Source organism: Bos taurus, chromosome 22 (genome assembly GCF_002263795.3).
Source record: "Bos taurus isolate L1 Dominette 01449 registration number 42190680 breed Hereford chromosome 22, ARS-UCD2.0, whole genome shotgun sequence".
Taxonomy (NCBI): Eukaryota; Metazoa; Chordata; class Mammalia; order Artiodactyla; family Bovidae; genus Bos; species Bos taurus.
In genome coordinates this window covers 41,591,832-41,605,398 of record NC_037349.1, presented here as the reverse complement: position 1 = coordinate 41,605,398, position 13,567 = coordinate 41,591,832, and the positions used below count along the sequence as shown (strand labels likewise).

At 46.2% G+C, this 13,567-nt stretch overlaps 1 protein-coding gene across 9 annotated transcripts in view; it reads right to left on the bottom strand.

Moving 5' to 3' along the window:
* FHIT (fragile histidine triad diadenosine triphosphatase) overlaps positions 1-13,567 on the bottom strand; it is a 1,524,027-nt gene that overhangs the window by 25,658 nt on the left and 1,484,802 nt on the right. For all 9 annotated transcript variants that reach the window (XR_009492299.1, XR_009492298.1, NM_001040646.1 and 6 more), the window contains 1 exon segment: positions 332-437. Coding sequence is in view for 7 of the 9 variants with exons in the window: in NM_001040646.1 (NP_001035736.1) it covers positions 336-437 (102 nt within the window). In the remaining 2 variants the exon portion in view is untranslated.

The following is a 13,567-nucleotide window of genomic DNA, read 5'->3' as shown; positions in this document are numbered from 1 at the left end:
GAGGTTTGCCTTAGAGACTATCTCCAGTTGCTTTGTAGAGACTAGATTGGAGAGGACAGAGGGGACAAGGGCCTGGGCAGGAAGGACAGGAACAGAGGGGAGAGGTACAGAGAGGTGGTGTGGAAGTGAGACCCCCAGGCTGGAATAAGTGGCTCAAGGGTCAGAGTCCCCCGCACTCTGGCTTTAAAGTTTGTGCAGCCACCACCGGTGCCAGGAGAGTACGCGGGGCTGCTTCCCCGCCCCCACCCATGCTGGGCAATGAGCCCCGATTCCCGATTCCCGGGAGGCGCCAGCAGGGTCTGCGCGCTGCTGAAGTAAACTGCAGTCTTACCGTGTCACTGAAAGTAGACCCTCAGCGCTGCAGCCTCAGCTGCCATTTCCTCCTCTGACCGCCACAAGGCTGGGGAGTCTTTATCCTCTCTGTCGTGTTTCTCGAGCTTTGGAGGAAAAAAAAAGAAAGAAAAAAGACTCTTGTGGGATCTTCCTTTGGAACATTTATTGTGGGGATCAAAATAGCATTTCCAAATCAGCAGCTGGGGCACATATCTTTTCATTGTATTACTTGGCTAAGAATCCCCCTGCAATGCAGGAGACCCAGGTTCGATCCCTGGGTCGGGAAGATCCTCTGGAGAAGGGCATGGCAACCCACGCCAGTATTCTTGTTTGGAGAACCCCATGGACAGAGGAGCCTGGTGGGCTACAGTTCATGTGGTCGCCAAGAGTCGGACAGGACCAAGGGACTAAGCACAATTACTTGCCGAAATCCGAAAATAGGGAAGGGTTTTGTGTAAAAATCCACATTTCTAACTCCTGTAACACAATAACTAGATTACTCTACACTGGGGGCAGTTCACCGCCTTGTAATGATGCACTGAGGTTGGGAGTGGTGGTCACAGACTGGGGGGCATCCTGCCATTTACCAAAACCCCCACCACCTTCTAAAATTATGCTTGACCAGGATCATCCGTTCTTTTCACTTCCCAGCCCCTGAAGACACTGTGTTGGCCACCTACCCACGATCATTTCCCAAGCTCGCCTGTGGTTAACCTACCTTCTCTTCAGCTTCGCCTCTCTTATATGAGCTCTGAGCAGTTTTGCTCACTGAACCAAAATGGCGCAGGCTAATTGATGATAATAATAGAAGCGCCGTGCGTACTGAGTAAGAGATAAGAGTTGGTGCTGCTGTGTAGTGGCTAAGTTGTGTCTGGCTCTCTTGCCACCCACGGACTGTAGCCCACCAGAGTCCTCTGTCCATTGGATTCTCCAGGCAAGAGTACTGGAATGGGTTGCCATTTCCTACCTCAGAGGATCTTCCTAGATTCTTTACCAGTGAGTGACCTGGGAATTCTGAAGAAATAAGAGTGTGTACATTAAAGAAGCTTCAAGCCTGCAAATGGTTAAAAAAAAAAAAAAAAAAAAAACCCACTGAGGAAAGGAATTAAATGAGGAGGCATCAAAAAACAGTCTTAGTCAAAAGAACCCTTTTAAAATCCTCTTCATATACCCATATTTATTAAAAAATATGTATTTTGTGTATGTCTCAGGTTTACATACTGAGTGAGTAAAATTTCAGTTCTATCAGAGAGAGAGAGGGGATGCTGTCAGAATGTTCTTCATTAGAAGAGCTCAATTCCCCCTTAATCTCCTATGCGGTTTAGTTTTATTAACTAAATTTGTTATTCCTGTCTGTAGCTGTAGACACTGTACAATGCTGAGGGTATACATTTCTCCACAGGAGGCACAGTGCAGTATTTCACAGTAAGTCATCTGAGGAGACTGGGGCCAGCTATTTAACAGCACCAATGATGGCTCGTATTTACAATGCGAAGGGCCATTTCTTCCTCTTCATGTATTATTTCCTCGTGCATCATTTCACTTCATTCTTACAATAGCCGATACACGAGGCAGGCACTACCTCGCTCCTTCTTCAGTTCAGTTCAGTCTCTTGGTCGTGTCCGACTCTGCGACGCCATGGACTGCAGCACACCAGGCTTCCCTGTCCATCACCAACTCCTGGAGCTTGCTCAGACTCATGTCCATCGAGTCGGTGATGCTGACTCCTTCTTACCAAGGAAGAGACTGAAGTCTGAGGAAGTTCAGTCACCTATCAGAGATCACCCAGCCAGGAGCAGTAGTGCTGGGGGTGTTCCCCACAGTTTTTGCCTTTTTAAAATCTCTCCTGAGGAAGCGCAGCGCCACCAGAGAGCCAACAATTCCACAGACCCTGCCCCCCAGGTACCATGACCCAAAGGTCAGATCCTCCGACAAAGAATCTTAGCGACTCGGGCAAGCTGCACAATTGAAATAGCGGAGTTTGCAATCTAAGGCCCCAGTCACTCCCACCCTAACCCAGAGACCCCCACCCCAGCAACTTGCAGCAAATGGAGAAATGTCCCCAGTGTTTCAGAGCCAACTTTGATACAGAAGGAAAAACAGTGGGGGGACCTAGACACTGGTGGGGTGAGTGTGAGCCTAAATGAGGTTCATTAGCATGTACCCCAGCCACGAATGTTTATGAGGGTCATGGATCTTCTGCTCCATATCTGGCTGCCAGCACGCTGGTTTTACACTTTGCCACATAGATTTAATTTCCCTTAGTGGAAGAAAACCACATTAAGAAGTCATTTCCTTCCTCTGCAGAGGCAGAGATGACGCAATGGCTACAGGCGAGTCAAACGGGATTGCTATTTTTCTCCTCAAGAACTAATTTTCATTTTGATACTAGCTTTAGGTCTGTTATAAATCCATCTTGTAACTATTTCAGTAGGATGACAGAGAACAATGCAAAGCCCGGAAAATATGGCCTCCCCACTTCTGGTACTGCCGTCGGAAGACGGAGAAATCAAGCATTAAGTGGCCTCATCAAGGCAGATCGCACCAGATGAATCCAAATAATTTAGAGCCTGCAAACGGTAATGCCTCCTTGGTTATCAGGCTACCGTCTGTTATAGTCATATGCCTCCCAGATGGCAGCATCATGCCAATGCTTAGAAAGTTGTTTATGGGAAATAGGAAATAAGTAAAACAAAAACGAATGGTATTTGCAGAGCTCTATGGTATATGGTTTTTAAAACCTAGGGGTTTCTAGTCCTAAAAGTCCCCAATGGAAGCATGTGGCTTTCTTCAGAACAGCCATGCTCAACCCTGGCTGCCCACAGGAATCACAGAGAGAACTTTAAAAACTACAGATGGTGGCTCCGCCCCAGGGGTTCAGGTTTAATTGGTCCAGGGGGGCAGCCTGGCGGGTGGGGACTGTTTTCAAACCTCTCAGGCAATTCTCAGGTGCACTTGCAGTCAAGAAACAGTGTGTTTGGGAGAAGTTTGTGTGCACAGATAGAACCCACATATATTACAGAAAGAATATTATACATTGGCCTTTAAGCCCATTGTTTGCGACTCAACAGTATGGCGGCTTTCCTTGGCAACCTCTGCTCTGGAACTGCCCTTTTTCTCTATCCAAGGATCGTCTGAGCCACAAGGCTCTTTTCCCAGCTACATCAGGATGCTGGTCTGGTGCGGGAGCTTTTGAATTCATGTGGAGTCTGCAGGAATAGGGAGTCTGCAGGAATATGAGCAAGCCTCATGTCCTGGAAGAGCTGCCTGGGTGACTTAGAAATGAATTGTGCTGTGGGTCAGAGTAAGGTTCTGTTTCCCCAAGCAGCCCAAGAACCTGCTGGCTGGAAACCACTGCCTAGCTAACTAACAGATAAGCCCTAATCATGACTCTAAACAGCGCCTTATCCAAAGGCACTATTTGCCTCAAGTGACCTTCAATGGTGGAGGAGGGGATGGCAACCCATTCAAGTATTCTTGACTGGAGGAGCCCAGCGGGTTATAGTCCATGGGGTTGCAAAGAGTCAGACATGACTGAGCACGCATGTACCCATGAGCTTTAATGGAGGGGTTTCACTTAGAAGAACTTTCCAGATTACCTTAGACCATCCATAGGGAAAGGCAGTGACTACTTATTCATCCACCAGATACTTATGGTGTCCTTGCAATGCCAGGGCACAGCCCTCACACGAATGCACCTACCAGACTGACTCCTCTACTGCCCTCATGCACCACCCAGGTGGGGAAGGTAACACCAAACAGTTGCTTACAGATGAGATGGGCCTTACCACACGAGAACAGTGCTGGGCGGGGCTCACCTAGCCTGAAAGGCCTTCTGAGAAGTGACTTAGTTTCACAAGGAAAGAAAGAGACTGTTAGAATAAAGAGCGATGGTGGCAGTGGGGAGTGGCGATTACCCTAAGGAACTTCCAGCAAGGGCTCTCCAAGAAGATGAGAAGTGCAAGCTCTCTACCCTCTCTCTGCCTCAGCTTCCCCCTCCGTAAAAGGAGGGAAGAGGTCTTTATGCTGATATGCATGATAGTAAGGGGTGTTGGGTGTTTGCGGCTGCTGCTACTATTACTATCATTATAGTTGTTGTTGTTATAGGCTGGATACACTGTCCTCTGACAGCGATCAATGATCAACCCACAGAGGTTGTCTCTAGGCATAAGAGTACCTTTACTATCTTCATGGTTTTCCAGGGACCTTTATCTTTTAAACCTTAACTACTGTGTGGAAGGATTAGCAGTCATCATCAGAATTAAAACTGAACCAACTCATCTAATGAGACATTCAGGTCTGAGGAGGAAACTCAGCCCCTTCAGTCATGAAATACCGGCAATAACCCCTTCCTCTCAGAGTGGTTGTAAGAAGCGAATGAAGTATTAATGGAGGCTCCTGACTGGTAAAGGTTAAGACCCTGGAGTGAAAGCATGTGGAGAAGGTCAAATGCAGTCACAATTACCCTGGGAAGATAGACGCCGGATTCAGCAAATAAAAGTACAGGGCATCCAGATAATTTGTTTTTAGTATATCTCATGCACTATTTGGGACATACTTATACTAAAAAATATTCAGAGTTTATCTGAAATCAAATTTAACTGGACATCCTGTATTTTATCTGGCAGCTCATGTATTTTATATGGCAACTCAGGGTCTCAGAGACCCCTTGGAAAGGTACACTTGGAATAGGAAATGCTTGGTTTTATTTCAGTTGTTCCCTAAACTACCTAGCTGTAAATCCTGGAAAAGATAGAGAAGACTGTGTGAAGGAAGGTCAGATTCAAGGCTAGCATTTTATGCACTCTGGGGCTTATTATTATTTTTGCATGAAATGCAGAGGAAATTACCAGCACTGTTTAAATGGCAAAGTTCATCTGTTCTCAGATGTTAAAATGTTCACATTTTAACATCTCTGAAATCACAGCATGTCCTACCATCAATGCTGCTAAGCTGCTAAGTCGCTTCAGTCGTGTCTGACTCTGTGTGACCCCATAGACAGCAGCCTACTAGGCTCCTCTGTCCCTGGGATTCTCCAGGCAAGAGTACTGGAGTGGGTTGCCATTGCCTTCTCCGATCAATCGTCTGACATAGTTTCATTGGCAGTGTTTTTTTTTCTTATTAGTACATAAAATAACAGTTTGAATTAACTTCTTTCAAATACAGTGTCTGGGATTCAGCGTCCTAGAGTTCCCCCTCTTGCCCCTCTGCAACGGGGCCACAGCATGAAATGATGAATACAATACACTCAGCGCCTAGGCTCCTGTAACACGTATGCCTTCCCTTATCTTTACGCAACAGCGAGACTTGAAACTCTTTTCAGAAGCATGGTTCTTTGGAGGAAGGCTCATGCCAAAGTTACAAAGTTTGCAGAAACTTGAACCAAAGTCTTTATTCACATTCTACAGAGGGGAGTCTGTGAGGGCTCTGCGAAGTGAATTCTATTTCTATGCAACTTTGAAAAGAGGTTCAAGAAAAAAAAAAAAAAAAACAATGTATCTGCAGTCATCCTGCTTTATCTGCCTGAAAGGATTTCTGGGGAAGGTAGTGTTAACAGGATTCCTGATTGAAGTGTGGATACGTGTCAACTTTGACACTGGGCTGCTTCCTGTCCTCTAAGTGTGTTCTCCTGAGGCGTGAGGGGCAGTGCTTAATTCCGCAATTTAATGCTCAAACTGCCTTGACTATTGACATCTTTACAGGTTCATAATGGAATACAGTGGGCGGAATGATTCACAATAATTTAAATGTTTTCTCAGAATTTAGAACTAATCTGTAGTAGTGTCTTCAGAGAGCAAACAATTTAAAACCACTCCTTAAAGAAGCCAGTGGCTGAATACAAACTTGGGTGGTGTTCTAAAATTCATTAGTATCTTTCCTTGTTAGTTTTATAAAACAATATAAAGAGCAGAGAAACCATTTCTTATGGTTGGTGGTTCTGTTTAGACAGGTGTTTATATAAACATTGCAAGGAAAATAATTTCAGTGGGAAGTAAATCTTTGTTTATTTTTTAGATCTGATTCTGTATTACTGCTTTCAGTTTAGACAACAAGCATTTCCTGACTACATGATATATTCCAGGCACTGTTCTAGGTCTTCTGAACATTATAAAGATGCAGGAGACAAAAATCTTTGCCTGCTGGAGTCTTGCCACCCAACAGGGCAGAGAGATTCATACACACATCACTTAGTCCAAGGCAGTATGGTATAAACACTGGACCAGAAGTCTCCCATAGTTCTCTCAGGATATATAAAGGAGTAATTCTTACTGGGGTAGGGTCTACAGTTGACTCTAAAAAATCAGGATTTGCCCTGGCTTCAAAGATGGTGATGGGATTTTAAGGACAAAGTTGTTTTGGGGAATGGGAATAGCTTCAGAAAATGCATGAGGCATTTGCCAGATCTCTTGTAACTTGTGCCCATTGCCAGCTTCACCATCCACTTGTACTGCTCTTTACTTCCTGACGATCCTGCCTTGGCATCCTAGCCATGCTCACCCATCTGTCAAAGCTGTTGAGAGATCGTGCACTCAGTTGCCATTTTGTGAAGGCTTAGCATTCCATGGTTAAAAGATGGGACCCACAGCCCAGTGGCCCAGAGGACGGCCTCCATCCTGCAGTTCAGAGCTGCACACAGGTTAGTACCCTATCAAGACAGATGTGTGTGTGTGTGCATGCTAGGTTGCTTTAGTTGTGTCCGACTCTGTGCGACCCCATGGACTGTAGCCCAACAGGCTCCTCCGTCCGTGGGATTTCCCAGGCCAGGATCCTGGAGTAGTTGCCATTCCCTTCTCCAGGGGATCTTCCCAACCCAGGGATCGAACCCATGTCTCTTACGTCTCCTGCATTTACCACTTAGCATCACCTGGGAAGCCCCACTGAGATAGATGCTCCATTCCTAATCACCTTTCTGTCTGCTGAGTAATCTAAGTTTCTGTCGGTACCAGCTTGCCCTGAAGATGGTACCAGTGTGACTTCTACCAGAATGAGAGGTGCCATCCAGACTCTAGCTAGAATACAAGACTGCTTTGTGTGGATCTTACTTATTTGAGGCTTATCTCCCATTTATGATGTCATCTCAAATTTCCCTTTAAAGTAAATTTAAGTTACAAATGAGTCGATTTGGACAATGTATTAGGTAAAAACGTGGGAAATATGCCATAAAACACGGCACTAACCTTGGGAGATGGTCCAGAGGTGGGAGATGTGCTCGACATCAGGAAGCCTGGGCCTTTGAGAACATGAACTGGACACATGAGGTGGCTGTGTCTACTGAGTTGTGCAGAAGGCATCAGAATGTGTGTTTTTTAATGATAGATGCTTAGAAGTCAAAATGATGTCGTAGTATAAGAGGTCTGAGGAGAATCAGAGCACAGTGATGTGCAGGGGTGCTGGAGCGTTGGGCAGGGGGTTTGGAGCAAGGTCTCATGCAGAGGTGATACTTCAGCTGCGACATGAGCAATGATTAGATGTCCATGAAGCAAGAGGCTGTGCAGACAGCAAGTGCAGAGCCTTGAGGGAAAAGGAAGCTTGGCATTTGGGTAACTGGCTAGAAGAGTGAGTGCAGGAGATAGCTGACCATTTACAGCTGGTGGGAATGGCTGGGGGTGTGCATTTTATTTTTGGTGTGATACCAGTCACTCAGTCCTGTCCGATTCTTTGCAACACCATGGACTGTAGCCTGCCAGGCTCCTCTGTCCATGGAATTCTCCAGGACAGAATACTGGAGTGGGTTGCCATTTCCTTCTCCAGGGGGTCTTCCTGACCCTGGGATCAAACCCGGTCTCCTGCAATACAGGTGGATTGTTTACTGTCTGTGCTGCCGGGAAATTGATGAGAAGAGTTAAAGGTGTAGAAGCAGAGAAGTAAAAGCACCGAAGTACCTTTTCATCAAGAGTAGCCTAGCTGGGGCCGTAGAGGGAGACAAGCTACTGCAGCATTCAGAGAAGGGAGGGCGGGAGCCGGGAGGAAGCGGTGAGGAAGCGGCGTGTGCAGTGTGTGTGCGCTCGGCCTCTCCCTGCACGTGGACACTGACATTTCCCTCTGGGGCTTCCTTCCTCTGGGCACTCTGTGAGGCACACATTGATCCTGGCTCCCCTGCTCATGGCTTCCTGGAACCAGTGTGAAAATCACTCTGTTTCTGCACATCTCTCTTTAAGCATACACTCCCTGAGGTCTCCAAGAACCCTTCCCTCCCCATCCAGACGGGCACCAGGTGACAATTCAGACCTGGATGCTGTTTCACTCTCTCTGTAGCCCTCATACACATACAGTCAGTGCCCGAACACTGAATAACCAGTGCTGCTTATTGAGCAGACTGTCACCGCTCTGGGCTTTCTTGGTGTCCAAATGAATCACCTCTTGCTTTCATTTGAGGCAAAAAAAAAAAAAAAAAAAATCAGTCTTGTGTCATCAAACTCTTACTGCAACTTGTACTTAGAACCCTAAGATTCTTCAAATATCTACTTGTGCAAAACTACATTAATTCAATCCCTTTTTTCTCTTAATGGGAGGGATCCTGTAACTGTGGACTACACACTAGATAATGGCAACCACATTACCTCTGATTCCCTGTGTTCACTGCCGAGTTTCAAAGCCCAGGTCTTTGCTCTTTCTGGAGAGAAATTCTAGTAATCGATGGAGCATTCATCATCTGATTAGTTGCCAGAGCTTTGACTTGAGTGTTAACGTGCTTGAGTAAAAGCAAAAGTTGCTTTAGTGCTGCCAATGGGGCCAAAATGCTGAAATAAGCTATTACATTAATTAATGGCATCCTACTTTAAGGCGTATAGAGTGTTGACGTTTAAGAATTTGTAACCCCCCAAAGTATTTATGAACTAGAAAATCACAGCAGTGGAAAATAATTATGCCAAACCACTGTACTATAACAGAATCCAATTGCTTATCCAATTATACATTAAAGTATCACGTTGTCAAGCTGATTGCCAAAGCAGCAAATGAGGCTGCCTGCATCACACTGGGGATGGGATACCATCAACCGACTGAACTGTGAGTGGTCGTTACAGCATCCCTCGAGCCGCTAAACTTGCACTAACCGGGCAGGCAGTTCCGGTTTGCGAGAGTGCACACCCACCTACCGCCACACCATCACTCCAATCGGCAAGACATTACAGTTGGCACGTTTCCGTAAGACGCTTGTTAGAACAGTCCAGCAAAAAGCAGCTGTGGCTCCAGGCCCTATGCAGAGTTGGTTTCACTGAAAACATCAGTGGGATCACTTCCTGTCAGGGGAGGGAGCAGTGAGGCCAACCCCAGGTGGGCATCTGAGAAGGGGTGGCTGACCTGGATCTATTGCGCTGAATCTCGGCTGGCCGCCCGCCTAGAGCTTCCTGACAATGTGACATCAGGGCCACTGAGTAACAGGACTCAGCCACGGGGCTGCAAGGGAGCTTGGGGGTTGCTACAGGGGGTCACTACATTTGAGAATCATCAGCTTAGACAGACTGAAGAAAGTCTCTAAATTTCTGGAAATACTCCTTTAACACTGTTGCAAACATGGGTTTTAAGCAGTCCAAAAGAAAGCCAAAGTCACAGACAGAGATCAGCCTCTGAGCTGGGGTCAGGATCCACCCGGAGGGGCCTCCTCCTGGGTGGAGGTGTCTCCCAGGGGGCACGGTTTGCAGTAAATAATCACCAGGGCCTCACCCCAGGCTCCTTGCTGTGCGTGCTTTCCTGGCTTTTTTGTGGGGAAATTAGAGAAGGAAATGGCAACCCACTCCAGTATTCTTGCCTGGAGAATCCCATGGACAGAGGAGCTGCTGGCGAGCTACAGTCCACGGGGTTGCGAAGAGTCAGACATGACTGAGTGACTGAGTGCAAGGATGCAGGAAATTAGTCAAGCCCCGGGGACCAGAGACGTCTACCAGTTTGATTGCCTCAGGCCTTCTGTTTCTAGAAACATGCTCACCAAGAAATGAAAAGCCCTCTATATGGGAGTTTTGTGATGAAGCAAACTGCAGAGACAGAAGCATTTATTCAAAAAGCAATTTCCTCAGCCGGTCATGTTCTATAAGCCTCCCCACCACCCCGCCCTGTGTTGAGGATATTGGCGTTGGAGCAGGAGTGTTTCCCTTATTCCTAGAGTGATGTCAACCTGAGGTGCTCAGGATGAGGAAAGGGAAAAGGCAAAGGGTTAGTTTCTGGTTTTGTTTGAATCTCCTGAGCACTTCATTCTCTCTTTGCTCCTGCTACAGTATGGCTTCTTTTTCCAAAGGCACCTTAGAGAACCTTTAGCAGCGAGGTCCAGGCAAGACAACCATCCCCAAGGAGGGTGCTGAGCCAGGACACAACACACAGGCTAAGCCAACACACAACCAGAACCACACCACCATACACGCAGCTTCAGAATCCTGCTTAACACAGTGTATCTGGGGGCAGTACCTGGGACCTCAAAATAAAACCCATTTGAGAAGCCGAACTAGGTGAAGGGATTGTGGGTCTTCCAAACACTGGAAGTTCATTTGTCTATAGAACTCATTCAATTATTCAACAAATAGTACTGTGTCTTCCGCTTGCTGGCACGGTACATGGAGCCAGCACTGGTGAGCGGGCTGGGCAAGGCTGTGAGCATTCAGGAGGTTTACATTCCAGGAGAGCAGGCAGGCAAATAGCAAGGAATCAAAGCTGTTAGAACCATGAGTGATGGGATGGTCAAGGAAGACTGCCTGGAGGAGGTGACAGGGAGGCTGAGAGTGAGCAGCAAGTACAGATCCCCAGGGAAGGCCAGAGGTGTCTGCATGGTCTCTGCACTGGCTGAAGGCCAGTTACTGAAGCCACGTAAGGAAGCGCCCACAGAGAGGGTAACAGAGGCAGGCGCTTGTCCCTCCCTGTGGGACCAGCCGTACAAGTGCTGGGAGAGAAGAGGGACTGGATGACTCACTGGTCCCCTCACCCTTGTTCAGCACCTACTTCTTCTAGCCTCAGAAGAGTAGTTATCGGGTGAAGGCGCAGCAAGTTCAGATGCGGAGAGGTGGAAGAGGGGTGGCCAGCCTCTCCTCTGAGCCCGGGCAGTGGTCTTGAGTTCTGCCTTGAGGTCTGCTCAGAGGCTCTCCCGTCCCCTTAGCATCAGGTCTTGCTAACTGGAAACCTTCCATGGAAAAGTAGGTGAGATGGAAGTTATTTGCATAAGTGGTGACTAGCAGGGAACAGCAAGGACGCAGGCTGACCTCAGAAACTCCTCTCCAAACGCCCAGCCTCTGTCCGGCAGAGCTGAAAGAACTTCCCTAGCACCAGCGGCCAGGTGCCTGGCCCCGAGACTACACATTAGCCGATGAGAAGGGACTAATGGAAAATCTACATTCCGGGGATGCTCACCACTCCCCTGGATTGCTCATGCTTCTTTCTAAGACGATCGTTCTGCCACCCTCTGACGCTGGCACCCCTCGGAAGTCACCTACCCTCTGTGACTAAGGAACCCGCTCCTTTCTAATGGACAGGTCCCAGTGCCCTTCAAAGAACCTGGTCCGTGTGTGTTGCACAAACAAATGAGGAGCCAGCCTCTCCCAAACGCCTCTATTTCATTTAAAAGCCTTCTTTAATGAAGACATAAAGCCTTGGATGTGGCTGAAATGCTAAGCTTAACAGGCATGACAACAGATCTTTGTCACAGAGGATTTCACATGCATTAAAAAAAAAAAAAAAAAAGAATACTTAAAATGAAAGAAATTGAGATGGGGGCTCACTTGTTCACTTTCTACACTCTATAAGTGGCCATAACTCAGAAATCAGCACAGACAATGGAGATATGAGGTGACTCCAAACACATACACACAGCTTCGCCAGAGTGAAAAATTAAAACACAATGCCAGGCTTGGGACTACTTTGAAGCATCAGAGTAAAAAAGAGATATCTTCACCTTTTCAGGTTCTTCTTGTGTATCCCGCAATTATTTATTACTGAGATAATCAATAGGCACTATACACGTGCACATATAGATACAAAAATCCTGGGCTTGGCATACACACACACATACGACCTGATTTTAAAATATTAGTATCTTTGATGTTCCCATTAAAGCTGAAAATATTGTTGTTGGGAGTTATAACTTTATGTATTAAAAAAAACATAAAATCTTTCGTGAGTCCTAATCTTTTAATTAATCTCACCTCAGTACTGCTCAAGGGTTTAAAGGAATTTATTTGGTTGGTTTTAAACGATAAAAGATCAAAATGCTTTAAAATAGCATCTTATAATTTCAGGTATCTATTTAAAGGTCCAGAAACAAATATTTGAAAACAGTTTGATGCTAGAATCAGGGTCTGAAACACATTTTAAAGCTCTCCAGTCTGAACGCCCACGTGACACCTGTATCCCTTCAGCCACATTGCGTCCCAGGGTCAGGAATGCCCTGGGCTGAATGTTCCAGGGATGGACAGCTTAGATAGTCTGTCTAATGCTCCTTAGACAGTCTGACTCCGGTTGACAAGGTGTACTAGGAGACCACTCTTTCTCAGCCTGAGCAACTTCTACTCATGGGTCCTAACTTCAGCTTTTCACCACACAAGATCAAGTTACCGTAAAGATACTACTTCTAAGTACTGACAACTTTGAGCTATACCTAAATCTGGCAATATGGTGGACGGGAGAGGATATAAGCCTTCAGGAGGGCTCCAGTATTAACAGTGAGAGAACAGATCAGAGCAACGTCTTTGGAAAACCATTTGTTTTTGTCTCCAAAAGTTGACATCCATGATTCCCCAAAATCCGGCAATACTATGTACCCAGGTGTGTACTTGAGAGAAATTCTTATCCACATGCATAAGAATCTTCCAAGTAGCTCTGATTAAAATAGTGAAAGCCTGGACATGACCACTGCCATTCAGAAAGTATGGGAGTAAAATTCGATATACTCATATGATGGAATATTGCTCAGTGACCAAAATAACTGCTTGATGGAGACAACTAGCCCATAGGGACTGAGCTTCATAAGGAATAGAGGTAATTCCCCAAAGATAAGATGCAGTATGATACTTTTTTATAAACTTAAAAGTATGTATATTTAGTTGTTCTTTAGGAATGCATAGAGATGCCTAAAATGATGTAATAAGAAGTGAAGGGGTGGGGACCATATGATTCAGGGTGATGGACGGATTAGTGTAGGAGAGCAAGTGTGGGGTATAGATATATCACGCGGTTAGACGAAGGATGTGGTAGATATTGACAACGGAATGTTGTTCAGTCATAAAAAAAGAACAACATGATACCAACGTGCGGC